Source organism: Eretmochelys imbricata, chromosome 20, assembly GCF_965152235.1.
Source record: "Eretmochelys imbricata isolate rEreImb1 chromosome 20, rEreImb1.hap1, whole genome shotgun sequence".
Taxonomy (NCBI): Eukaryota; Metazoa; Chordata; order Testudines; family Cheloniidae; genus Eretmochelys; species Eretmochelys imbricata.
The window spans coordinates 15,079,854-15,106,463 of NC_135591.1; the positions used below are offsets into that span (position 1 = coordinate 15,079,854).

The 26,610-nt window shown below is 51.0% G+C and overlaps 1 protein-coding gene across 4 annotated transcripts; it reads left to right on the forward strand.

Moving 5' to 3' along the window:
- The first annotated feature begins 811 nt into the window (after window positions 1-811).
- Window positions 812-26,610, forward strand: AAAS (aladin WD repeat nucleoporin). 4 transcript variants are annotated; one of them, XM_077838630.1, is made up of 17 exons: window positions 812-885; window positions 1,326-1,461; window positions 6,011-6,138; window positions 7,365-7,420; window positions 9,047-9,138; window positions 11,019-11,065; window positions 13,044-13,142; window positions 16,105-16,248; window positions 16,587-16,707; window positions 18,458-18,582; window positions 19,290-19,350; window positions 20,346-20,436; window positions 21,203-21,296; window positions 22,003-22,070; window positions 24,130-24,211; window positions 25,362-25,446; window positions 26,088-26,610. In XM_077838630.1, the coding sequence occupies exons 2-17, from the start codon at window positions 1,339-1,341 to the stop codon at window positions 26,232-26,234; spliced, it is 1,563 nt and encodes a 520-aa protein (XP_077694756.1). In that variant the 5' UTR covers window positions 812-885; window positions 1,326-1,338; the 3' UTR covers window positions 26,235-26,610. The 4 variants fall into 4 exon arrangements, with proteins under 4 accessions (XP_077694756.1, XP_077694757.1, XP_077694758.1 ...); XM_077838631.1 differs by having other exon boundaries at window positions 816-874; XM_077838632.1 differs by lacking the exon at window positions 812-885 and adding an exon at window positions 897-918.

The following is a 26,610-nucleotide window of genomic DNA, read 5'->3' on the forward strand; positions in this document are numbered from 1 at the left end:
TTCTGCTTTCCCAGCGTTTGAGTTTGGGCAATTAAACGTGTGTTCTAGAAGAGCAACCATTAACAGAGAGATTGCAAGCGCTTTGGGGCCGGGACCAACTCTTCGCTCTATGCCTTTACAGCGCCTCGCCCTGGCCGTAACACTGTGTCTTCCCGGGTTTCACAGCATCTGAGAATTTGGGGAATTAAAGCCAGGATTTCCAGAACCGCAGAGTGGGAATCAGGCCTCTGCATCCGCCGAGCCGCCTAAGCGCCTCCGCTCCAGAAAGCTGTGAAGAGCACAGGGTGGAGCTGAGAGTGAGACCCTACAGCCCCGGCTGCCCCACGTGGGGGGTGTTTGCATGCTCACGGCCCTTATGTCGTTTTTCAAAAGCAGGCGGTGAGGGGGGCATGATCGAGGGGCACCTGGGGGAGTGAATAACTGGGAGCCATGGGGGGGGGGTTGTGGGAACCCCTCTCAGAGCCCCCCAGGTATCAGCCCCCCTCTACTCCTGCACCCCGCATCGCCTGTTTGGGGGGCCAGGGGTGGAGGGAAGCTAGAGAGATGGAGTAGGGGACGGAGGGGGACAGGGGGAAATGGAGGGGGAGAGGGAAGGCGGGAGGGGGATGGAGGAAGAGGCAGGAAGGCCGCAGAGTTGGTTAGGGGCGGGCGGGCTGGGGAGGGTGGGGGCAGCAGCGGGGAGCTGGAGGCTCAGGCCGCAATGCGGTCGCGGCCCCTTTAATTGCCGGGCCGCGGCTCCCTCATGTGCTTCTCCCCACTCCCACCCGGCCCCAGCGAGCTGCCGGGAGGCGCCGCTAGGGGGAGAGCGCGGGCCGAGCGGCGTGTCCTGAGCCGGCTTCCGTCGGGCTCTGAACCGGGCCCGGGAAAAGCAGGGGTTGGTGCCTGGTAACGGCTGAGGGGCCGGGGCGTCCCGTGCGGGTGACTGGGGCTCCCTGCTCCAGCGCGGCCTTTTTCCCCAGGCCCGGCCGGGGGACGTGTCCCTCTCTGCGGGCCCACGGAGAGGGGGAGCCTGGGGGCCCCTGGCTCTGCCCAGCCCCGGCGAGGGTGAGGGGGGGTGTTGAGTGGGGCCCTGGGGCCACGGTCTCCCCCCGGGCCTGTGTTGGGACGGGGGAGGCGAATGGGACCCCTTGGGGGCACCTGTTCCCTTGTCCGTGGGCGGGGTAGGGAGAGGCGGGGTGCTGAGTGTGGGGCCCTGGGGCAGGGGCTCCCCCGGGCCTGCGGTGGGAGGGGGGCCCCGGGGCAGGGTGGAGGGCGATCGGCTTGAATGGGACCCCCCGACGAGGGGCTGCACGCCCGTCTCTGACCCGGCCCTGCCTTCTCCCCAGGGCCTGCAGCAGGATGTGCTCCCTGGCGCTGTTCCCGCCCCCGCCTGCCCCCGGAGATGTCACCCTGTACGAATTTAACAACGCGCTGGTCTCCGGCCACGTCTATGAGACACTCCCGCTCGCTTTCCAAGACCAGGCAAGTGCTGCCCGACCGAGGGGGCCAGCTGGGGTCTCATAAGAACGGCCACACTGGGTCAGACCAAAGGTCCATCCAGCCCAGTATCCTGTCTATCGACAGTGGCCAGTGCCAGGTGCCCCAGAGGGAGTGAACTTAACAGGTAATGATCTAGTGATCTCTCTCTCCTGCCATCCATCTCCACCCTCTGACAAACAGAGGCTAGGGACACCATTCCTTACCCATCCTGGCTAATAGCCATTAATGGACTTAACCTCCATGAATTTATCCAGTTCTCTTTTAGACCCTGTTATAGTCCTAGCCTTCACAACCTCCTCAGGCAAGGAGTTCCACAGGTTGACTGTTCGCTGTGTGAAGAAGAACTTCCGTTTATTTGTTTTAAATCTGCTACCCATTAATTTCATTTGGTGGCCCCTAGTTCTTCTAATATGGGAACAAGTAAATAACTTTTCCTTGTTCACTTTCTCCACACCACTCATGAATTTATAGACCTCTATCATATCCCCCCTTAGTCTCCTCTTTTCCAAGGTGAAAAGTCCTAGCCTCTTTAATCTCCCCTTATATGGGACCCGTTCCAAACCCCTAATCGTTTTAGTTGTCCTTTTCTGAACCTTTTCTAAAGCCAGTATATCTTTTTTGAGATGAGGGGACCACATCTGTACACAGTATTCAAGATGTGGGTGTACCATGGATTTCTATAAGGGCAATAAGATATTCTCCGTCTTATTCTCTATCCCATTTTAATGATTCCTAACATCCCGTTTGCTTTTTTGACTGCCGCTGCACACTGCGTGGATGTCTTCAGAGAAATATCCACGATGACTCCAAGATCTTTCTCCTGATTAGTTGTAGCTAAATTAGCCCCCGTATGTATGTATAGTTGGGGTTATTTTTTCCAATGTGCATTACTTTACATTTATCCACATTACATTTCATTTGCCATTTTGTTGCCCAATCACTTAGTTTTGTGAGATCTTTTTGGAGTTCTTCACAGTCTGCTTTGGTCTTAACTATCTTGAGCAGTTTAGTATCATCTGCAAACTTTGTCACCTCACTGTTTACCCCTTTCTCCAGATCATTTACGAATAAATTGAATAGGATTGGTCCTAGGATTGACCCTTGGGGAATACCACTAGTTACCCCTCTCCATTCTGAAAATTTACCCTTTGTTCCCTGTCTTTTAACCAGTTCTCAATCCATGAAAGGATCTTCCCTCTTATCCCATGACAACTTAATTTACATAAGAGCCTTTGGTGGGGGACCTAGTCAAAGGCTTTCTGGAAATCTAAAGACACTATGTCCACTGGATCCCCCTTGACCACATGTTTGTTGACCCTCTCAAAGAACCCTAATAGATTAGTAAGACATGATCTCCCTTTACAGAAACCATGTTGACTTTTGTGCAACAATTTATGTTCTTCTGTGTGTCTGACAATTTTATTCTTTACTATTGTCTCAACTAATTTGCCTGGTACTGACGTTAGACTTATCTGTCTGTAATTGCTAGGATCACCTCTAGAGCCCTTCTTAAATATTGGCATTACTTTAGCTATCTTCCAGTCATTGGGTACAGTAGCTGATTTAAAGGACAGGTTACAAACCATAGTTCCGCAATTTCACATTTGAGTTCTTTCAGAACTCTTGGGTGAATGCCATCTGGTCCCGGTGACTTGTTACTGTTAAGTTTCTCAATTAATTCCAAAACCTCCTCTAGTGACACTTCAATCTGTAACAATTCCTCAGATTTGTCACCTACAAAAGACGGCTCAATTTTGGGAATCTCCCTAACATCCTCAGCCATGAAGACTGAAGCAAAGAATTCATTTAGTTTCTCCACAATGATTTTATCGTCTTTAAGTATCTCGCTTTTCCAGGGGCCCCACTGGTTGTTTAGCAGGCTTCCTGCTTCTGATGTACTTAAAAAAACATTTTATTACCTTTTGAGTTTTTGGCTAGCTGTTCTTCAGACTCCTTTTTGGCTTTTCTTATTACATTTTTACATTTAATTTGACAGTGTTTATGCTCCTTTCTATTTACCTCACTAGGATTTGACTTCCACTTTTTAAAAGATGCCTTTTTATCTCTCACTGCTTCTTTTACATGGTTGTTAAGCCACAGTGGCTCTTTTTTAGTTCTTTTACTGTGTTATTTAATTTGGGGTATACATTTAAGTTGAGCCTCTATTATGGTGTCTTTGAAAAGTGTCCATGTAGCTTGCAGGGATTTCACTCTGGTCACTGTACCTTTTCATTTCTGTTTAACTAACCTCCTCATTTTTGCATAGTTTCCCTTTCTGAAATTAAATGCCACAGTGTTGGGCTGTTGAGGTGTTCTGCCCACCACAAGAATGTTAAATGTTGTTATATTATGGTCACTATTTCCAAGCGGTCCTGTTATAGTTACCTCTTGGACTAGATCCTGCGCTTCACTCAGGACTAGATCGAGAGTTGCCTCTCCCCTTGTGGATTCCTGTACCAGCTGCTCCGAGAAGCAGTTGTTTAAAGTATTGAGAAATTTTATCTCTGCATTTCATCCTGAGGTGACATGTACCCAGTCAATATGGGGATAATTGAAATCCCCCACTATTACTGAGTTTTTTATTTTGATAGCCTCTCTAATCTCCCTTAGCATTTCATCATTGCTATCACTGTCCTGGTCAGGTGGAATTACTATCCATAGAGATTCTATGGAACATGTGGATTCATTTAAGATTTTTATTTCATTTGATTCTACATTTTCTTTCACATACAGTGCCACCTCCCCTCCCCTCCCCCCCCACGACCTGTTCTGTCCTTCCGATATATTTTGTACCCCGGAATATTTTGTCTCCTCCTCTTCCAGGGCTGGCCTTCAGCACAGGTTTCACCAGCTGCTTCTTGGAGACTCTGTCCCTCCTGGATGGGCCTGCTCTCCCCAGTGGCAGGTGAACCAGAAGGAGACCAGTGGACTGAACCCATCTGCTGCTCCAGACCAATGGACGGCCTGGCCTCTTTCACCAGGAGAGCTTGTCGCTGTTTTCTGGTGGAGCAGGACTATAACCCGGCAGAGCTTTGCAGCTCCATGCACAAGCTGGGGTTTAAGTAGATTGGAACAGCAGGGAGCACTCGCCACACCAGCCAAGAAGAAGGGGAGCAGCCTGGGGGAGCGCTGCTTATTCAAGCCATGGAGGGACGGGACTTGCCCCTCTGGTCATAGCAGAGGGGCATCTGTGCTTTCTCCCAGGTCCCCCCTACTTTAACCCCTGAGCATGAGGCATCGTTGTCCCTGAAGGATTTTGATGCATGGAAGAGGGAGCTGCCAATCTTAAACCCTCAGAACTATATTGTGTCACTATTTCCTTGTCCTGCCACATCCATCTTTTTGTGTCCACCTTTGTTGCTTTCCTTGTACTTGGATTTTAAGCTTTGGGGGCAGGGACTGTCTCTTTGTTCTGTGTTCACAAATTGTCTAGCAGAGTGGGTCCTTGTCCCTCAGTGCAGGTCCTCAACCTGTTTTCTTGATACTTGAAGGTGAGGGAGACTTTGGCTTCTGGCACTTTCCATCTAGCACCAAATTCACAAAAAAAAAAACAAACCCAAAAAAACTTCAAAACCTTTTTTTTAATTAATCAACATTTTGACAATTTGTAGCAGCCGCTGTGCCTCCTGGCCCAGTTTCTTTCTGTTTCCTTTCCTATGTGACCTTCTCCTTTTCAGGAATATAGTCAGTTGCCTCCCAATTGCTTATTTCCCGACCTGTAGCTATAATTATGGTGCTGCTTAGCTGGCAATGGAAGCTGGTTTCTGATGCATGAGTTGTGATCAGTTAGCGCTCACATTGTTAATATGTTCTTCTAGCATATTGCTTACATCAAGTTGAGAATATATCCTTCAGCTCAAGTTGCTCATTACTTAGAGGATAAGCCCCATTTTTTTGTTCTGTGTTTGTATGAACGCAGTGGGGTCTTGATTAATAACTGGGGTTCCAATACAAATAAGATTCAACCTCTTTCCTCCTTCCTCACGTGTAGGTGCTGCTTTTTCACAACGTGAATTTAGAATGTCTGGCAGGTGCCAGTCCTGGAGACTGACTCCTTTGTTTATGCACAGAACAGATACAGTCAGGCACAACATGGCAAGCATTCCCTCTATGCTGCCCCTGCCAATGTGCCTCAGCCCTGATCTGAACCAGCCTCTTATTTCTATTTCCAATCATCCTTTGGCGTCTTTGAGGTTGCCCACAAGAGGGGTCACTTGGCTGGTGGGTTTTGTGATCATAAATATTTACTCTTTTGCATAATGGCCACAATGTGCTAAATGCCTTGCAGACCTGTGAGAGGGCATATTCCCTGGAGCTTACAGACCCTTGACCTGCACTGACATCTGCCAGCTTGTTACATGCAAGTTGCCCAATGATTGGAGAGTGGTAGCAGCTTTCAGCTGCTCTTTGGAAATGGTGGCTTGGAAGTGATTGGTTCTGTGTCCTGTTCCCAAACCCCTCAGCCATTGGTCCTCAGATCAAGCCATTTCACTAGAGTCTGTTTGATTGACTGTGTTTTTTGTGCTTGCAGTTGGCTGATTTGCCTGTCCTAACCATCCCCAAGGAAACCCTGAAAGCTCACAGCCGGCTGGAGCATAGCACAAAACCCGCCTTCATCCACCACCAGGAGACCCTCTGGAAGAGATGTCTCAATGCATGGTGAGCAAGTGTGTGCATGCTCTGAACAGAAAGCAAGGAGGCAGCTGTTACTTACGAAGATTGCAAGCTTTTTGGGGCAGGAACCATCTCTTTAAATATTTGTACAGTGCTTAGCACAATGAGTCCCTGATCTTTGAGTGGGTCGCCGTAGGCACTGCCGTAACACAGATGATAATAATTAATAATCTGGGGTTGGGATGTTGGAGGCTGAGAGGTGACTGTTCCTCAGATAACCCTGATTGTGCTGGCTGGCATTCGGAATTAAAATGGTGTCTCATTTCAGTTCCCTATGCTGGCCTTCTATAGCTCTGCTGGCCTGACCAAGCCCATGCTGAAATTCTCCTTTCAGCTCTCGTTTGCAATCAGTGGAAGAAAAGCCTGGACTGTCCTAAGGGCAGGTACAGTGCTGCTTGAGATGGGAAGGGGTTCTTAACCCTAGACTCTTCTGCAATTTCCAAGGGTGGGTGCTTGACACTTGGAAACTGGGAAATGAGGTTGGTCATTTTTTTTTTTTTTTGTCCTGAGGTTAACAGGCAGCTCTGCAGCTGGAAAGCAGGTCATAAGCAAGTCCGGTAGCAGGTTTGCCTGGTATAAACTGACAGTTTCCAACAGCTGGGAGGCAAAGGGGTTGGGGATATTGGATATTGGACCAGGTTGGTGGGAGAGAACCAGCAGTTGAAAAGAGGAAGTCAGAGTTGGTGGCTTTTGTTGAGGGAGGAGTTGCAGTAAGGTGAAGCAGAGCGAACAAGGTGGGGTCGCAGGGAGATTGCGGGCAGCTCTGAAAACAACTTGAGGCCCTGTTTAGAGTCTGGCTCCTGGATACTGTGTCCAGTTCTTCATGCCAGAACGTCTTGCTTACCTACTCACGTGGCTACGGAGAGGGTACCTCAGTAGGGATGGACTGTTTATATAAGGTATGTTACTGTAGTATCTGCGTGCCTCACAGTTTTTAAGGGATTTATCTCTCTCTCTACTCCCCCAAGTGAGGCAGGGTAGTGCTGTTATCCCCATTGCACAGATGGGGAATAGAGGCACAGAGAGACTAAGTGATTTGCCCACAGCCACGTGGGAAGTATGTGGTGTAGCAGGGAATTGAACCTGAATCTCCCACGTCCCATGCTAGTGACCTGCATTGCTGGGGGAAGAGCTACTCCCCACCCCTGCTGTCTAGCTTAAAACTGTAGCCTTGTGATATGTAGGAGACTCACAGAGTTTTCTGTCCACAGGCGCGATGTGGGAATGTGTGGGGTGCTTAACGAGATAGCAAATGCGGAGGAGGCAGGTGAGTCTGACTGTGGGTTAAGAGAGCAGCCCTGGCTACATGTTGTGAAGGAACTAGGTAGCTGTCTCCTAAATCTTTTCATGCCTTGATCACTCCAGTCCCTTTAGTCCCTGTCACCTGGGACTCTGCTGCTTCCCCCCCCTCATGCTTTGGACCCCTTTCTGTGTCGTGTCCCGTCCCTCCCCACCTCCCTGTGGCTCCTCTCTCGGTTACGTGAGTGAGTGAGGAAAGGGTTGTAGTGCTGAGCAGGTCAGCTGGAGTTTGTGGGGATCGGGCTGACTTCTTCTGAAACAGCTGAAGCTTAATATGAGATTAAAGCTGCCACTCCGTCCTTTCCTCTCCGTCAGTGCCTAGAGTCACCGTAGGACATAGAGGGAGCTGCTGCTGCCACCACAACAAAAGCTTAAAGCAAAACTTATCTGCTTATTTCACAGAGGGGAAATAAAACCCAACCAGTATCATCCACTGCACGGAACCTGAAATAACAACCCAACCCATAATGAGAGAGCAGCGGGAGAGCGTGGTACAGACACGTCCTGTCTGTTGCTGTCTCGGGGGGGGGTGCTGCTGGATCATGCTAGCTCAGTGCTGCTCCCAGGGACACTAGGCTAATGATGTCTGGTTACTGTTGTGTTTAAAATCACATTTGCAGAGTTACATGCTGAGCCTATAAACTACAGGTGGCATGTTGCTTTCAAATGCACATCCACAGCCATAGAACACCATAGTGTTTCCCACTCTGAGGGATCCCAAATAAGCTCTGTGTAGGAATTGCTCCCCTGCCATTCCCTGGAATAGCTGAGTAAATAACCTAGAGATTGCCTTGCTGGTTAGTTCAATGGTGGTCCTAGTTCTTTATCTTGCTCCCAACAGAGGCCAAGATCAGATGCTTCAGACAGAGGTGCAAGAAATCCTCTATGGTATACCTTGGCCCTCAGGGAAAGTTTCTTCCTGACTCCTACTAGGTAGAAGTTGGCTTAATCCCTGAAGTAGGAGGGTTTAGATCTCTGTCAAAACACCTGGGCTTTGGTAGTGCTATTTTCAGTCCTTACTATTGTAACTCTGGTGGTTATTTGTAGAAACCTCTAATCCGTCTTTGAATCTTGCCAGCTGTCAGCCTCAGTGACATATTGTGGCAGAGTGTTCCACATGCTGTCCCCACTCACAAGTAACATCTCCTTTCTGATTGTCACTTTTAAATTTGCCGTCTTTCAGTTTTGTTAAATCAATAAATCACTTTCCGTGCACCTCACTCTCCACAATTCCCATCTGATTTCAGCGGACTCACAGCACTTCACTGGGTTTTCCCACACTGTCCGTTGTGAAAGTTTGGCCTGTGCCCCCTCATTGCTGGTTGCTGCCTTTCACCCCGAGGTGTATGCATTTCCATGGCACTTTGGGATCCTTTGGGCAAGACCAGAGCTACAGAAATAAATGGGATTATTTATTAAATCCAATAATGGTCCATGAGATTCAGACAATATACATGACAGTCCTTAAGTTTCCAGGTTAACTCTAGTCTGTGCATCCTTCTTCACTTCTGTCTTGGAAAATCACAATTCCAGAAGGATTGACGACCCTCTTCTCTTTTACTTCCCATTCTTATATCCCTCTCTTTCCTTCTAGATCTCCAGTGGATGAAAACAGGATCACGCTGGACTTTGGCTCTGTGCCACTGGGTCTCCTCTCTCCACGGCTCCCTGTTTCCCCATTTGTCAGTGAGTGCTTTGAAGAATGAATCTGTCCCTAACTATTATTGGGGCCTGGTCTGCGCTAGGAAATTACCTTGGTATAACTATGTTGCTCATGGGGTGTGAAAAATCCGCACCCCTGAGCAACGCAGTTAAACTGACCTAACCGTCGGTGTAGACCCTGTCAGCCTAGCTAACTCCTCTTGGGAAGGTGGAGCACCTGTGCAGACAGGAGAACCCCTCCCGTTGGTGTAGTTAGGGTATTCACGGGAGCAGCTGTGCTGCTGCAGCGTTTAAATGTAGGCAAGTCTTGAGTGTCGTGGAAATGCTGGCAGATGTGGCACATCTTGTGATGTTAGCTGCTTGTGCACTACAAGGGGGTGGAGGGTCTGTATGTTTCCCTGACTCTGAAGCTCAGGCTCTAACACGGTGTAACATTGGACCAGCTGGGCAGGAATATAAATGTTGTTCATCCTATTGTATTGCAATTAAATTAGTGGCCTCATGTCCATTTGTGGACTGAGTCCATCCCGTTGCCTTCCAGCAACATGAGAGGTACAATACAGGCATCAAGGAAGCTGGTCTCCTTGCCCAATTAAACATAATGCTTTGAACTTGCAGCGCTTTTCACTCAGGTGGGTTGGTATCATTATAGATGGGGAAACTGAAGCAGAGAGAGGGCAAGTAGCTTGTGCCTATGAAGCTTTGTGAGTCAGTGGGAATAAGAACGCAGGTTGCCTGATTCTCAGCCCAGTCCACTAGGCCGCAGCTGCCTGCAGGATCCCCTCGACACACAGAAAACTCAGGAGTCCCCAGTCTCTGAATTCATTGCAAGGGGACAGTGATCATAACTGATCAAAGACCAATCGATGCAGACATCCTGTCACTCAGAGGGTGGCAAATACCTCAGGCAGAATCAGTCTGGTATCTGGCATTTTGGCCTAAGGTGTGTGTATTTACAAAGGGTGTCATGTCCAAGTTCACATGCCAAATTCAGCACCGAGTACAAATGTGGGGCCACCTCAGAGTAATTGAGCAGGATCTGCAAGTTGAGAAGCAGAGTGATTCAGTGAACAGAATACTGGACTGGGACTTGGCGAGCAGGGTTCTGTTCCTGGCTCTCACTGACCTGCTTGGCCAAGTCACCGATCCACCCCGTGCCTCTGTTCCTCCACCCCTTTGTCTATTTAGATTGCAAGTTATTTAGAGTAGGGATTGTGTTTCTCCATAATAGAACCCCAAATTCAGCTGACTATTGTAATAAAATAATTAATAGTAAGTTGCCATTTTTAAAACTCAGGCCGGTTAAAATCTTCTCGTTGATAGTGGCTGGGATTTCCAAAGGGACCTAAGAGAGTTAGGCACTCAACCTTGTTGCAAATCAGTGGATGCCCCTCTGCAAATCCAAGCCATAATGTATTGCTCTAATGCTGGCTTGCCTGGGCACTCCAAGTCTGCCTACACTGCACTCAGGAAGTGTGAGTGCACAAATGTAGTGTGGCTAGCTAGTTCAAAACTAGCTTGAGTAACAATAGCAGTGAAGCTGCAGCGGCAGGGATGATTGCAGGAGCTAGCCCCATGTACTGCTGCTGTTACTCATATGCCTATGTGCTGCAGTCATATCTCCCAATTGCAGTATAGACACGGGCTCTGAATGTTCTTTCTGTCTGGGGAAGGAGAACAACCGGGTACTGAAAAGCAAGGGTTAAATATGGCAGAATATTCCAGAGGAACTGTTGAGGGTGTATATAAGGTGGGTGAGACGTGAAAACCACTTAACTGATAACTGTAACTCCCATCAACTTCTTGTGGCTCCGATACCCACTCCGCAGGCAGCTGCTGTCTTCTCTGTGCGGTTTGCCAGATCTGCCACTGATGTGTTAATTCTTTTTTCATCTATCCTTCAGCTATGCAGCGAAGACATGATTGCAGAGTTCTCCCAGGCGGTGGACTGGTAAGTTCTGCACGTTGAGGCTCTGCAACGTATGTGTACCTAGCTGGGCTTTTATAAGGGTGCCCATCGTGGTGGGGACTAAGTGCCTGCAGTTTACAGAGAGGAGGAATAGGGCAGTGGTGAGGGTGCAGTGATGAGTGGTTTTGCCTGAGACTCGGGAGACCCAAGTTCAACTTCCTGCTTTGCTTTGGGCAGGTCACTTTGTCTGCCTCAGTTCTCCATCTGTACAATGGGGTTAATGGCACTGCGTGAAAGATGGTGAGCTGCTTGGGTACTACAGCAATGAGGACCTTAGATGTTCATCTAACTCATAGCCATGCTTTTAATCCATGGATCTCCAAGTGCTTTGTGCAGGAGATCAGGATCATTAGCCCACTTTACAGATGGAAAAATCGAGGAGGAAATTATTTGCCCAAGGTCACTCAGTAGTGGCGGGACTAGAACCCAGGTCTCCTGAGTCCTAGCCCAGTGTTCTGGCCACTGAGCCACAATGCCTGTGTAGAGTTACTCTCTCTCTGTTTCAATTTGATCCTACTTCTGCACCAAACAGGAGTCTTGGTTGCTGTGCACCCCAGGAAATGTTAAATCTAGCCTCCTGCCACCTGTGTGGTGTTATCCCTGTGGTATGTGTGAGGCCCAGAAGTGGAGTGATGTGCCCAAGGTCACACAGTCGGTGGCACAGTTCCAGCCTCTCTCCCTTAAACTAACAAATATTTTCTGGGAACTGGAGGGATTTGATAATTGGAGAGAGTCCAGTGGAGGGCAGCGAAAATGATCAGGGGGCTGGGGCACATGACTTATGAGGAGAGGCTGAGGGAACTGGGCTTATTTAGTCTGCAGAAGAGAAGAGTGAGGGGGGATTTGATAGCAGCCTTCAACTACCTAAAGGGGGGGTTCCAAAGAGAATGGAGTTTGGCTGTTCTCAGTGGTGGCAGATGACAGAACAAGAAGCAATGGTCTCAAGTGGCAGTGGGGGAGGTCTAGGTTGGATATGAGGAAACACTATTTCACTAGGAGGGTGGTGAAGCACTGGAATGGGTTACCTAGGGAAGTGGTGCAACCTCCATCCTTAGAGCTTTTCAAGGCCTGGCTTGACAAAGCCGTGGCTGGGATGATTTAGTTGGGGTTGGCCCTGCTTTGAGCAGGGGGTTGGACTAGATGACCTCCTGAGGTCTCTTCCAACTCTAATCTTCTGTGATAGCAGAGGGCCAGGCAGGACCACGGACTCTGAAAAGTGCCTAAGTTAGACAGACCCTGTAGTCCTGTGTTTATTCCCAAGGGCTTCTGGATCCACCTTACTCCCTTTACAAGTCAGAGAGCGAACTATCTAAATGTCAATGCTGCACGCTTCACCTGGGCTCTTGGTATTGTCCTGGGTTCTCTCTGCTACCACTGGCACGAGAAAGTGGGACTTGGCTCCAGGCCGCCCTCCTGTGGCTGTGTCACCCCTTGCAGGACTAAGGGGAAATCAACAGTCGTCTTGTGTCCATGAAGCCAGTAGATCAGACTTGCAGCCTGTGGGAGTCTCTCTTCAGGCCTGTTCAGTTTTGTGCACAGTCCAGTCGTACACATTGGGCACTGCTGGAGATGGAATACAGGCCTCGATGTTCCAGTACTCAGATTCAGAAAGGCATTCTCCAGAATATTGCTGTATCTGACATGGCGCTCTTTGTCCTGTCATCTCTCAAGCTCTGTGTATGCTGTCGGTGGTACTTATCTGGCCCCCACTCAGTAGTATCTGAGAATCTCAATCTTAGACAAACTGATTTCTCAAAGGTTACTCCTCTTGGGAAGGATGAAAGTTTGAGGAGACCTTGCTGAGGTTTGAACCTGTCTTTGAACCTGATGCTTTGCCTTTTCTAAGCCATCCCCTACTGTCTTTACTATTGGGCAATCCTGCTTTGCATCTCAGCCTGTCAGACCCTTGGGGCTGTGTAACACAGTATGATCCCTTCTCTCTTGCTCATTGTTTTTCCAGGGCTGGCTGCTCCATCCGGGCTTTTGCCTGGCACCCTCATTCCAGCAAGTTTGCAGTGGCCCTTTTGGACGACTCCATCCGAGTTTACAACACAAACAGGTGAGGAGTGTCAGGTTGCCCGTACTGCCGCTGGCAGAGTAAAGACGCACTGAGGCTGCAAAGCTTGTGTGATGGCGAGGGCTCATGCAGTGAGGTACGGACACCTCCGTTGCTGCTACAAAGACCTCTATGGATCCCTGTTCTTGGGGTCTGGGAGCCTGAGCCACAAGCTACTGGAAACAGCACTCCTCAGAGGCCGCCTAAGCAGTGCTTTGCTGGCCAAGCTTGGGAAAGGGAGGTGCAGCCCCAGTTGTCTCCAGTCCTTCCTTCCTGCCATACCTTGCAGGGACAAGAATCTGGAGCTGTGACTGAGTCTGCCTTTGTCAGATATCTCTTGGCAGGGTCATGCCCACAGGACTGTGAGGCAAGGCTCTGAGCCTTCCTGCTGCAGGAGTCCCCGTGCATAAAATCTGCAGCTCCGCGCAGCGTCCAGATGGGCTGTCGTCTGCTCCTGAACCCTTAATTCAGGGTTCTAAGCTGACTCCCATGCTCTTGCTAGTGCATACGAAGACTGAGGTTGTTGTGGGCCCCGTGGAAGCTGCAAACTGATGTCCTCAGCGAGAGGGGAGTGTGCGCCCTGTGTTTTGGACCTCTGTAGCAGCACAGTTGTTAGACCTTTCTCTAGTTCAGCAGGTCAGGTTCCTAGAATTACACTGACAGTGCGAGGCCCTTCTGCACTGAAGCCTGTTAAGACCTTGGTGGTTGCAGCCAGTGTCTTTGTTCTGAGCATGAGGCTAAGGAGATTCCCTAGGAAGTTCCCTTCTTTCCTCTCAAGTGCCTTCAGGCCTCCAGGCTCCTTACACAGCCTCGAGAGCCCATATGCCCTGCCCCGACGCTAAGGGAGAGAAGGTGGTGCCGTGGGGTAGTTCCTCAGCACCAAGACAGTGAAGGCAGTTCCAGTGAAGGCAACACTTCAGCTCTGGGTCTCTTGGCACCAAATGCCACCATTCCAAATGCTTCTCCAGTATGTCCCAAAGACTCTGCATCCTCTCCTCCCCTCTGTAACCCACCTCTGATCCCTGAGCTAGCCACTCCTTCCATCACACACTCGTCTTCAGCTCTTGGCAGGTTTTTTGTGTTCCCAGAATTTCTCACTCTGTAGCAGAAGTTCTTACCAGACGTTTAGTAAAATCTCCAGATCCTGCTGCTAGCCTACTTCCAGTTTTCTCTCCGTTTCCCCCCTCTGTTGATGCAGGCCATCCCATCGAAGGAAAACAGCACTCGCTGTGCATAGTGGGGAAAGGTGGAATGACACTGTAGCTGGGTGACGTCCGCTGTCAGTAAGGCCTGGCCCTTGAGGGTTATTGATAGGAGCCAGATAAGTGTCAGATAAGTGGCTGAGCAGAACACCCCCCAGCTTGGGGTTCAGACCAGTCCTGTTACTGAGGATGTCCCATGGGGGTCCTTCTCCCAGCTCCTCATACAAACCTTTCCTGTGAGCACCTGTGGAAGGGGCGTGTTGGGGCCCAGCGCTGACCCCATGTTTCCTGGAGAGCAGGTATGCTCCCGCAGTCTCTTGAAGCCAGCATAGCTCCTCTGGCATGGAGGCCTCCTCTAGACCAAGGGCCAGAATCGTTAATAGCGCATCTATCGCCTCGCCAAGCTAAGCAGCAGCTGTCAGTAAGGGCTGATCCATTTGTCTTCAGGTTAACACTTAAGAAATCCATATTCACGTCACTAGGTGGCTGGGCTAAGCAATATTGCTCTCGTCTCATGTGCTGCCTGGAGTTTGTCCCTCTTCCCATGTGATGGCTCAGCAGGCAGAGCAGGTTCAGACTGTCTCCCACTGGCCTGCGAGAGGCTTAGTTAGGGGAGGTCTCTCGCTTTTTTCCCTTGGGCATCCATTGAATTTCGTCTCTCCTGCAGGTCTCCCCACTCTCCAAGTGGGTCCCAGCTAGCAAGTAAAGGCATCCTTAAAAGAAGACTCTCCCAGCTCATTCTGAAGTGCTGCCGGCTTTCCCCTCCACAGGCTGCATCCCCTGGCTGGACTTTCTTGCCAGCATGTGCCAAATCACATCCATTAACTGCTGGGACTAGGCTGCAGGCTGCACCGGGCACGCTGCTTAAACAAACTAGGTGCGCTGCCATCTCCGTCCTCTTGAGCCTCTGAATGTTGCAGCTCTGCCACCCTGGGTGGTGATCTCGTCAGGTTCCCCCAGGCTTAGCAGTGTCAGGGCCTGGTCATTACTTCAGGGGACTCCACCAAAGAAAATCCAACATCTTGCTGGAAGTGGGATTGGCGATTCAGTACAGCTGCACTGCGCTCAGTCAGTAGTGACCTGGCGTGGTGCTAGGGGGCGCTGTCTTTCAGAGTAGGTATAAACCGCTCCTGGATGATCTGTGAATTGGCCGCAAGTAGTTAGAACTTTTCCCAAGAATCAGTGTGTTCTGGTCAAATCCCCCTGGTATTCTCCACCTCCTGCACTGAGCTGGTGTGCAGTGCTATGACACAGCTGCTGTGTCTCCCCCACCCCAGGGGGGGCCATGTTTCAGTGGTGTGTGTGCGGGCTCTGGGATCATTTCTCTCTCTTTGGTTATACCCATTACCGCAATACCTGAGTGCCTCATAATCTACAACACGTTTACCTTCAGAACTCCTGTGAGGCAGAGCAGTGCTATTACACCTATTGACGGAGGCACAGAGACCAAGTGTCTTGCCCAAGATCCCACAGGAAGCCTGTGTCAGAACAGGGAATCGAACCTATGTCTCTAGAATCCAGTCTGGTACCCTAACCCCTAGGCAATCCTTCCTCTCCATTTAGGACAAAAGGTGCCATAGAAATAGAAGATTGTGTTAGGTCTCATAGAACTATGCTGTATGCACATCTCGGGCATCCACCCAGGCAGAGTATCTGGAGCTGATGACTGGGCAGAGGCAGATACCAGAGGCGCCGGTTACCTTGCTGCTGCTGTGAATGCTGCCTTTGTCTCCCATGTCACACCCCTCTCTCCTCTCTTGCAGCGCGACGGTCCCCATCCTGAAACACCGCTTGCAGAGGAATGTGGCCTCGATGGCGTGGAAGCCACTGTGTGCATCCATCCTCGCCGTGGCATGCCAGAGCTGTGTCTTGGTTTGGCACTTGGATCCTACTTCCCTTTCCACCAGGTAACCAGCCACCTGGAGACATGGTCGTGCCCCTGTGGTCTGTTCCCATGTTGCTGGCATCTCTCTGCTGGCAAGGAGGCTGCCTCTAAAGCCAGGGCCAGAATCCTGTGTCTAGTGTGGTTATAGCACACCCATTACTTGGGCAAGCAGAACAGCATGTGTCATTAAAAGCCCAGTTCAGTGGCATTTGGATCAACACCACCTACCCATCAACAAGCCACCTGACACAGACAGATGTGGCTACATGTCCCCTGGAAATAAGCAGCTGCTGGCAGCCTCCCTGGAACATGTCATAGCAGTTTGGCCCCTACTAGCAAGGTCTCTCTCCTCTCCTTCAGGCCTTCCTCTGGCTGCGCCCAGGTGCTTGCCTTCACCGGTCACAGTCCCGTCACCAGCCTGGCATGGGCCCCCAGTGGAGAGATGCTGCTCTCGGCCTCGCCTGTTGATACTGCCATGCTTGTGAGTAAGGCGGGCCCTCCTACGTTTCTCTCCGCCTGTGTCCTCCTGTAGTGTGGGGAGTGGCTGGGGTGTCTCTACCACTCAGTGCTGGACGGAACAGCAAGACCTGCTGAACTCTCAACCACATGCCCTAGTAGATGCGTGTGACTGTTTCAAAGGGTTTCCACTAGTAACTGTGTGTCTAGTTGGTCATCCCCAAGGTTTGAACCTGCGACGTCTGGGTCTAAAAGCATGGGTTTCTACTGCCTGACCTACCAATCCAACTCCGCTAACTAAGAGGCAGTAGTGGGCTCACATCTCTACGGCCCAGGCACTAGAGGGGGACAAGGATCTATATAGATACTAATGTAGGTCACGTTAGCATTATTCCCTAGACCAGTGGTGCTCAAGGTAGCCTCATACTGCTGGTGTGCTGCAGAGGACTGGAAGGAACCTCCTGGGTCCTCAAGTCCAATCTCCTGCCATCACAGGCAACCCCTTGCCAGAGGTCTGTTGAAAGCCTGCTGGCGACATTGCTGCCTTTCTAGTTTCCAGCTGCCAAACTCCAGTAAGACAGCTAAAAATACATTAAATTGGGTCCTGATCTTACTCTTCCATGCAGTTGCCACAAGGATGCTGTGTGATGGAGAACGGGAGGGGAGGGGGCCTCTGCAGTCACGCCTGGCCCAGAGGTGCCCGGGAGACCATCTCCGTATTAAGATGAGGGCCGGGCTTTGAGAATCTGAGCTCCCCCGCTCTAGACTGGCCTCTGTCTATAAAGACCCTGAGATCGAGTCCAAGATGGCACAGATGGTGATAGTGTCGCTGCAGGCCTGGGTTCGATTCCGCCCAGCTCAGTTTTGCAGCAGTCAGCCACCTCTATTCAGAAGCCGCGCACTGCAGCAGCAGGGAGCTGCAGGTTGGGAATGAGCTCTGTCACCAAGTTTTCTGGGGCCCGGGTCAGGAATGAGGGGCACTGACCGTGCTGCTGCAAGGCGTGGGGGGCAGGGAACCTGACGGCACTAGCAGGACGGTGGGTCAGGGTTAAGGGCCATTGGCGGCACTTTGTGTGGGAAGTGCTTAGGACTGGAATAGCAAAGAGGCCACGGGTAAGGATTGAGGTGTGTTGAGCAAAGAGTGCGCCTGGCTCAAGCTAGCTCTGTCTGTGAGCGATATCTGGACTCCCTGATAGAATTTTAGGGCCAAAACCTCCTGGCCTTGGGGCAGCCTGTCTGCTGCTGTGAAGAAGCCCCAGGTTCAATTTCTAGATTCTGCGGTTTCTTCCTGGCCAGCAGGACCTGGGTGGTTTGGAGGCAGAATGCTTGAGTTTAGGCATGGGGCAAGCTGTGTGCCTATGGGCTTGTGACTGAAGGCCACTAAAGTTCATTCTTGATGCTCAAATTCACTGTGTGTGATTCACAACTTCCAGAGGTTGTAGAGAGTTGCAGAGTGGGAACTGGTCTCTGACATGACCAAAGGGACTAAAATTGCTCTGACCGGGGGGAAACCAATCCCTCCTTGATGTGCTGCAAGGCTGAGGCCTCTACTGATGCTGTGATGGCTTAATATTGAAAACCGTGGCTGGTGTCTGTCATCCTCTTCCTGGTACAGCAAGAGCCTGCCTGGAAGATAGCTGAACCAGCGAGCAGAGGGGCACAGAACCTTTCCAACTCCCAGCTGTGTATGGGTTGGAGGGAGACAGATTTGTTTTTCCAGTATGTTACCCTCATCATCTCTTCCCCCCTCCCCCCACGCTTCTCTCCCTCTCTAGGTGTGGGACGTGTCCACGGAAAACTGTGTCCCGCTACAGTGGTTTGGAGGGGGTGGAGTCACTTACCTTGCTTGGTCACCCGATGGCAGCAAGGTGCTAGCAACCACACCCTCAGCAGTGTTCAGGTGAGGATGAGGACTGCTGGGACCCATGGGAGCATGGTTTAGTGGTTAGAGCATGGGACTGGGAGCCAGGACTCTTGGGGTCTCTTCTCACCTTTGGACTGGGGCAAGTCACCTCCTTTCTCTGCATGTCTGTATCTTGATCTGTAAAATGGAGAGGATGTTATGGACCCATCTCAGAGGGGGTTGTCAGACTTCATCTGTAAAGTGCCTTGAGATGTGGGGGTGAAAGATAACAGAGAAGTTCTTCACTCTTCTGCTGCAGGCAGGTGATATCTGGGTGACAGCATCTCTGAGCCCTCTATCACTGCAGGTTTTCTGCCTTCGGAGTCCCATGGCTTTGCTGTGTCAGTCTGTCCCTCCCCTCCTCCCCAGCCAGTAACGTCTTCCCCTTGCCTAGCACCTGCCATCATCCAAGGAGCTCCAAAATGTTCTGCAAACTTTAGCAAAGTCTCACACTCCTCAAGGAAGCAGCTGCTCTGTGGCTTAGTCAGTCAGAGGCAGAACCCAGGAGCTGACATGCCCCAATTGTCTGTGAAGACCATGTTGTCTGCCTGTTGATGGCAGTTGTTTGGTTCCTCTCAGAGAAGCAGAACTGGATTAAACCTTGTCTCTCGATGGTCTTGGGTCTAACACAAGAATTGAAATGGAGATGCTGGAAATACAGTGAGTCTGTGCTCTCATTCACCTCATCCTATGGTCTCTTCCAGGGTGTGGGAAGCTCAAATGTGGACGTGCGAGAGGTGGCCCACCATCAAGGGGCACTGCCAGGTATGTGGGGTGGAGGGTTGTTCCTGATTCCGCGCTAGTGAAGGGGAGAGCACTGAGCAGATTGTTTTTGTGAAGGTTAACGGACAAACAGCTGAACAGTGAGATCCTTCCCCCATCACTGCCCTGCTACGTACCAGGTACACAGGAGCAGATGCAGTGAGTCGCCCTGCCTTGACCATCGCCCTCTTGCGGAGTGAGACTAGCTCTCTGCTTTGTTCTCCAGATTGGCTGGGCCCTTCCTGATGCAAAACTGGGAATTTGATCCAAATTGGGTTAGTGGGTTTTTGTTTTGTTTTGTGCAGACTCCCATCCTGTAGGATAAGCACAGATAAGACCCACCAACCTCCAGCCCCCTGCAACAGGCAACCCCTTGCCAGAGGTCTGTGGAGAACCTGCTGGGGACATGGCTACCTCTCCTTGTTTCCAGCTGTCAAGCTCCATTAAGTCAGCTAAAAATGCCTTCACAGAAAGAACCTTGAGCTGGATCACTGCGGCGTAAGGCCAGTGCTTCATCCCCAGCACCACAGACTTAAACTTCTGTCACGTGATGGAGTCTTCCCTTGTTCCTGTGTTGGGGTGGAGAGACTTTTCCTTACCTGAGGGTGAAACGAAGTCCTCGATCTGTGCTCATAAATACTCCAATTCTGATCCAAAGGGGATATCAGCCCTGGCTGAATTCCACTCTACCTATCTAAACTCCCCCTGCAGTGCGAGTTGGCTGCTGGATTCTCCTTCCCTCCCTATCCTAAACTGTTGTGTTACAGCAGTGCTGTGCAGCAGCTGCTGAGTTAGATACAGAGGTGGCTGCGTTTCCGTGGTGGGCAAATGATGCCATATGGGTTGAGCCCTTAAAAGCTGAGTTAGCCACATGACTTCCAGGAACGTTAAGGGGAAGCTGTGTGGCTAGCTCCCTCGTCAACTCTGAGGATAAAAGGTACCATGTTGCAAGTTGTTCTCATGGTCTGGTTTTAAATGCGTCCCTTTCCTTCCCACAGACAGGGTGCTGGAGCCCTGACGGCAGCCGATTGCTCTTTACGGTCCTGGGGGAGTCGGTCATTTACTCCTTGTCCTTCTCAGAGTACAGTGGTGAGTACGTTAAACTTTCCAAGAGGAGATAGCCGATTCCACCAGATTGTTGTGTGATTCCCATAGCCACACTGGCCTCCCGGACGCTTTCCAGCCAGAGCTTTGCCTTCCTCCTGTGTGATCTTGTTAATTTCCTCCTGGTCTGGTGAGCACACCCTGGGTGCTGACTATGAAACACCCCAGCCAAAGCCAGTGTTCGGACTCATCTTTCATTCTGTTTCCTCTCCCCCTCCTTAATCCAGCCCATTGTGCCATAACATCCTGTAGTGCTACGTATCCTAGGCACGCTCTAGTGGTGGGGCAGAGCTCTTCATGAATCTCACGATGCTTGTAGTTCTGAGTTACTGGTCATTAGCCCACCGGGGGGAGATTTTCAGAGGTACAAAGGGCAGTTAACTGTCCAACTGTTATGGACTTTCAGTGGGAATTGGGCACCTAATTCCTCTCTGAAATGGTGAAAATCTCCCCTTTGTAGTCTAAACCACAATGCAGCTGCTTCTGGGGTGGGGCAAGGATTCTTTTCAACAGTGCACAGCAACATAGACAGTGGTTTAGGCCAGGAAACGGAGGAGAATCCTGCATCCAATCCAAAGTGCAGGGGCAATTTAGGGAGGCAGAACGGAACGATCCATCGTGGAATTTGGTCAGGACATGGGGGGCCAACACAGCAGCAACAAACTGATTCACGTTGCTCAGCACACGACTCGGCAACTTTAGCTACTAGCTGTGTGGCAGAATTCACCTGTCTTGGTCTCTTCTATTCCAGGCGAGATGCAAGGGCATGTCGGAGGGTCAAAAACGGCGTCTATTGTGGCAGACCTGTCCGAGACCACCTTCGAGACGCCATATGGGGAGGAGAGGTGAAGACAGGGCAGCTGACCCCGCTACAGGGCTGCGGTGGGAAGACCGAGTGAGGGGACGGTGCTGCAGATTCAGATCCTGAATGGAAGATGCAGGCGCTGATGCCTTAACATAGCCCCTGTGCTTGTTACTCAGATTTGTGTGTGGGGTGTACAGGGGCATCGCTCAGTGCTTACATGACATTTCTCTCCCACTTTCTTTTGTGGGTGATTTCAGTGGCAGATCGATATCATTGCCCAGAGCTTGGTGTAAAACTGGCAGGCCCTTTTCTCTCTTCCCAGATGTTTATCTCTGCACCCATCAGGGCCTGCAGCAAGCCTAGGTGATTGCAATTCTGGGTAATTCCTGAGGTGGGAGAACTAGGTATAGGGTGGTTGCATGTAGCAAACAAACTAAGCTGAGCTCAGCTGACTTGTGTCACATGTGACTTCATCCGAAGGGGTCCCAAGCCAAGGCTAAGGGTGGAAAACATGTGTGTCCCAGTTATGCTACTCTATCTCCATAGGATAGAAATTCTGTGATGCAAAAGGCAGCTTGGAACAGAGCTTGCTTGCTTGCTAAGGAAACTGTGTGTGTGGGGTGTGGGCTTCTTCCAAGCCCATCTAGCGAGCGAGGCGGCAGGCAGCATTCCTGGCAGCTGAGCCTAGCTCACACTGATGCTGCTCTCAGCAAGAGGAGCTCTAATGCCCTGTGTGTTGGTTTCAGGATCGGAGGGGAAGTGCACTCCATGGTCTGGGACCCCAGGGGCGAGAGGCTTGCTGCTCTCATCAGAGGTAAAACCTTAAGCCCTTCAACCCCTCACTCTCAAATGGGATTTTCCTAAGCGATCTTGGCTTGTGTAGCTTGGTTCCCCCACCCAGCGTGAGGTTAAACAGTGAGTGGGAGCTAGATAATGCAGAAGGGGAAGGGAGGTGCAGCTAGCTCCAGCTGAGAGCAGTGGATAGTCTCCTCTCGCTCCAGAACCGACCCTCGCCTGAATAGCCTCTTCCCCATCTGCATTAAACAGCTACTCCTGCCCCATAAATCCCCAGGCAAGGAATAGGGTGGGCCTCCACCCTGCCACTGGGTCTCAGCCTTCACCTGCATGAGCCTCCTCCTTCAGATGAGCCTGTAAACTCTCTGGAGCAAGGACCTGCGTGTTCATACAACACCCAGATGGGGCCCTGGTTCTGATCTGGTATAACAATAACCAGAGGGGTAACAGGGGAATGCTCTGTTGCTGCCATTAGACCTACCATCTAGAGGCCATTCCCAACCCACTGAACCATCCAGTCCCCTGATCTCATGCAGAGAAGTCCTGTGTGCTGCGTAGGAAGCCCAGCCGAAGAGAAGAGGAGTAGCTGCAAAACCAGGGCCAGTCAGGATGCATGGTACAGTGGCAAGCCATGACTGGCACCCTGTGCTGTGTCACACCCCCCCACCCCCAACCCCCAGCTTACTACAGTGGCCCATGAGTGAGAGCAGGTGTGTCCTGCATGGATCTAAGCATATAAAATTGCATGCTTGAGAGACTTAAGACAATCCTCTAATCTGCATTTTATAGCAGCAGGCGGGAGCCTGCTGGGATTCTCTTCAAAGCCTGGTTGTAAATGAGCCACCTTTGTTATTCAGAGAGCAGGAACCCAATGGGATATGGCTGTAGTAACCCCCTCAGAGAGCTAGTGCATCTCCAAAGGCAGCCGGCTGTCAGCAATGTGGACAAACTGGTGTCATTCCTGCCTAGGGCGAAAGGCTGGCCTGGCAGGGGAGTTTCCCGCACCTTGGCCTGAAGGCACTTTCCATCTGTTCGAATGCCCCTTTGTACCACTTGAGCAGTGTCAAGTGGCCTTAGCCATGAGAATCAGCCACCTTCTGTATTAAAAATGCTTCTTTCCTCTGTTGCCCTGTGAAAGACCCCACAAGTGACGGGGAAATGGGCTTCTCCAGCGTGCTGTGCAAAGCACACAGTAAAGCCACTGATAAACTAGGAGGAACACTTATTCCCCCCCCTCCCACCCCCAAATCTTTCAGTTGTAGGCATCTTAGGGGGTGGGATTTTTCAAAAGTGGAGCAAAAGGATGGTTAGAGCTCCAGCCTGGGACTGAGGGAAACCAGGTTCAATTCCCTGTTCCGCAGACTCCCTTGGGGAAGTCACCTAGCATGTCATGGTTCCCCCTCTGTACAGTAGGGATAACATCTTGTGGTGTGGATAAATAGGTAAAGACTATCTGAGCACCCCCACAATGAGGGCCAAATAGGTACTGTAGATGCTCCCCCTTACCATAGCATCTTTGCACCCCATAATCTTTACTGTATTTACTCTCACAACACTCCTGTGAGGAAGGGCGTGGCTATTATCCCCATTTTATGGGCAGGGAAATGAGGCACAGAGACCAAGTGACTTGGCCAAGGTCATCCAGGAAGCTTGTGGCAGAATAGGGCTTGAACCCGGGTCTCCCAAGTCGTAGGCTAGAACCACTCTTGGATTTCACTGTTTCAGTACCTAACACAGAGTACGGGACCCACTGGCTTTTGATCACCTAAGTGCTGTTGAAAACCCCGCCCTAGGCATTGCTTGTCCCAGTCGCTGGTCAATGACGTTCTGATGGAAGTGAGGCTTTCTGGCTCTGATCCAATGTAGAGAAAGGGGATCTGATTAGCGTCCGGGCCACAGCGATCACTTCGAATAATGGTACAGGTGAAGTGAAGTTCATTAATAAAGAATCACCCCAGATTCCTGCTGGGACCTGCGGACAAATAGCGATTTACCAAGGCCTCAAACCAGCTTCTGGGCACCACTTGTGTCTGAAAAATAGCTAATGTCCTGTTCGCTTGCTTTTTTCCTCTTTGCAGGGAATCCTGAAACCCCTGAAAGCAGGACAATCGTTGCTGTGTTTCGTACCCGCAACAGCCCCGTGTTCGAACTCCTGCCATGGTGCGTACTGGTGGCTTAAGGAGTAGCCCTCAACGCCATAAGATTAAAGGCAGCAGAAGGACTGTTTTGAGCAGTTAGTCTGACCTGCAGAACACAGACCTAAGAGAATTTCACCCAGTAACTCTTGTGTCAAGCCCAGAGCTTCTGTTGGAGTGAGGTCATGTCCTTTAGAAAGATGCATCCAAGCTTGGTGTGATACTGGAGAGGGTGCTGGGTTCTTGGTGCCATTCCCTCTGAATCAGCAATAAGTTAACACCCAGAGGTGGTGCTAGGGTAGACTGTGTCACCACAGGGTGCTGTCTTTCAAGTGAGTCATGAAACGGGGATCCTGACTGGCTAGTCCTTAAACATCCATGGTGCTGGGGTGAGAGTCAGGGAGTGGGCTCTGGTGTCCTGGTCAAATTCAAGCTTGTGTAATTCCATTCTGCCTTGTGGTGCTGAGCACCCTCTGTTGGCACTAATCACTGAGGACACGGTGCAGGATCAAGCCCTAAATTTCCCCTAATTGGATGTTGTATTCTGTGGTTCCTGCCCTAAACGCTCAAGGAAATGTTAGTATGCGGTGTTGTGCCCCAGAAGTGGCTGCATCTCAGTTGGAGCTATCCCTGCCATCCTGGTCCTTTTTCCTGCTGGCAGGGTGGCTTCCACTGAGTTCCTGTTTTAAAATCCAAACAAAAAACCCTCCTTGCAAGACAGGGAATAAGAGAGACACCCATCAGAGTAACAACCCCAACTCCACAACACCAATCCATACAGCCCATTAAGGCCCCAGAGCACCGTGACACATCTGTGCAGGTATGGGTCTTTCAGACAAGACCATCAAATCCCCAGATCCTGTCCGTGCCGCATCAATGTTAAAGATCCCGTAGTACTGCACAAGGGTCGGGGGTAAGGGGATTTGCCCCAGGCCCTAAAGCCCAAATGTCCCTTCTCCCTCTCTGTTTGCTCTCCACCCCAGAGGCGGCTGCACCTTGCTGGTGTGGTATTAATAGTTTGTAATAGTCTGACGGCAGTGTAACTGCCTCCCTCAGTGTGAAGGGGTGGGCAAGGGATCCCAGGTCCTGTTGCTCACAGCCCAACACTGGAGGAATGTGAGAGTGAGTGAGATCAATTGGTCATGTAGTCACTGTGTCCCCTTTCTCTTTCCTAGTGGCTTCCTGCAGGGTGAGCCAGGGGCTCAGCCGCAGCTGATCGCTTTCCATCCCTGCTTTAAGAAAGGGGCCCTCTTGACTGTGGTGAGTGCAGCCTTGTTTTTTGGGATCTCCTTGGGGGGTCCCAGCTGAGACACTCTGAAGTTGGAGGCTTTCTAAACACAATCCTCCTCCCCCTGCCACCCACCCTCACAGTCCCTCCACAACAGAGGAGCAGGAAACCACAGAGCTTCAGCAGAGGGGACAGCTCTGTGGCTGCTGGGAATGGGGCTTGAGGGTGCTGTTACCCTAACCCTAGATCTGTTAGCATTGAAATGGGGAGGGGCGGGGGGAGTCATTACCAGACCCCATGAGGGCCTCAGGGGCCTTGAGATCTGCTGGCACTGAGAATGGGAGGTGCTGTTATCCTGACACAGCCCCATACGCTGGGTGTCCCTAGGCCTCGAACTGCCAGAAGCTGGGACTGGACGACAGGGGATGTATCCATCAAATCACCCTGTTCTGTTCGTTCCCTCAGAAGCACCTGGCACTGGCCACTGTTGGAAGACAGGACACTGGGCTAGATGGACCTTTGGTCTGACCCAGTATGGCTGTTCTTAACTTGGGTTCTGTTGGCATTGGGACATGGGTCTAATTTCCAGCAGAACAGAGATCTAATTGGCTGGGATTTGGGGTGTGTTGCGCAGGTCCTGTGCTCATGTTTCTCTCTCTCTCCCCCCCACCAGTGCTGGTCTACAGGGAGGATCAGCCACATCCCGTTTTTCTTTGTGAGCGCCCAGTTCCCCTGCTTCAGACCCAGCCACAGTCCTGTTGTGGCCCTGAGCAGCAGCAGTGCCAGCGTGCGGGAGCAGCCCTTGTTTTCGGAGCTGTGAAGAGCGGAGCAGGGGACCCTTGGGCCGGGCTCCATTTCAACCCTGCTGGGCCTTTCCTTATCATGCTAATTGTGCTGTTTAAGGAGTTTCCTTTCGCCCTGCTGCTGGGTAACCACGGTGCTCGCTCCCTGTAATGGTTACTCTTCCCCAGCCTCACTGGGAAGAGAGAGGTGGTCCCAGCACATCCACTGGGGTCAGCTGGGGTGGCAGCATATGCTGGACACTGATGGATTTTATAATTTTTCAAGAGAGCCCCGAGTCTGGAAGGGGAGCAGTTTTGTTTGCTGTATAAACTTGATTGAAGGAGCCAGCACAGAGCATGAGGCCCCGCTTTTTAAAGCGCTCGGTGCTGTCCGGATTAAAGATCACACTTTCA

Bases quoted from the DNA above. Each gene is read 5' to 3' on its own strand.
- AAAS (XM_077838630.1), top strand. From the start codon at position 1,339: ATGTGCTCCCTGGCGCTGTTCCCGCCCCCGCCTGCCCCCGGAGATGTC. The intron at 11,066-13,043 runs GTAAGTTCTGCA...TTGTTTTTCCAG, and splicing joins TTCTCCCAGGCGGTGGACTG to GGCTGGCTGCTCCATCCGGG. The intron at 22,071-24,129 runs GTAAAACCTTAA...TCCTCTTTGCAG, and splicing joins GCTTGCTGCTCTCATCAGAG to GGAATCCTGAAACCCCTGAA.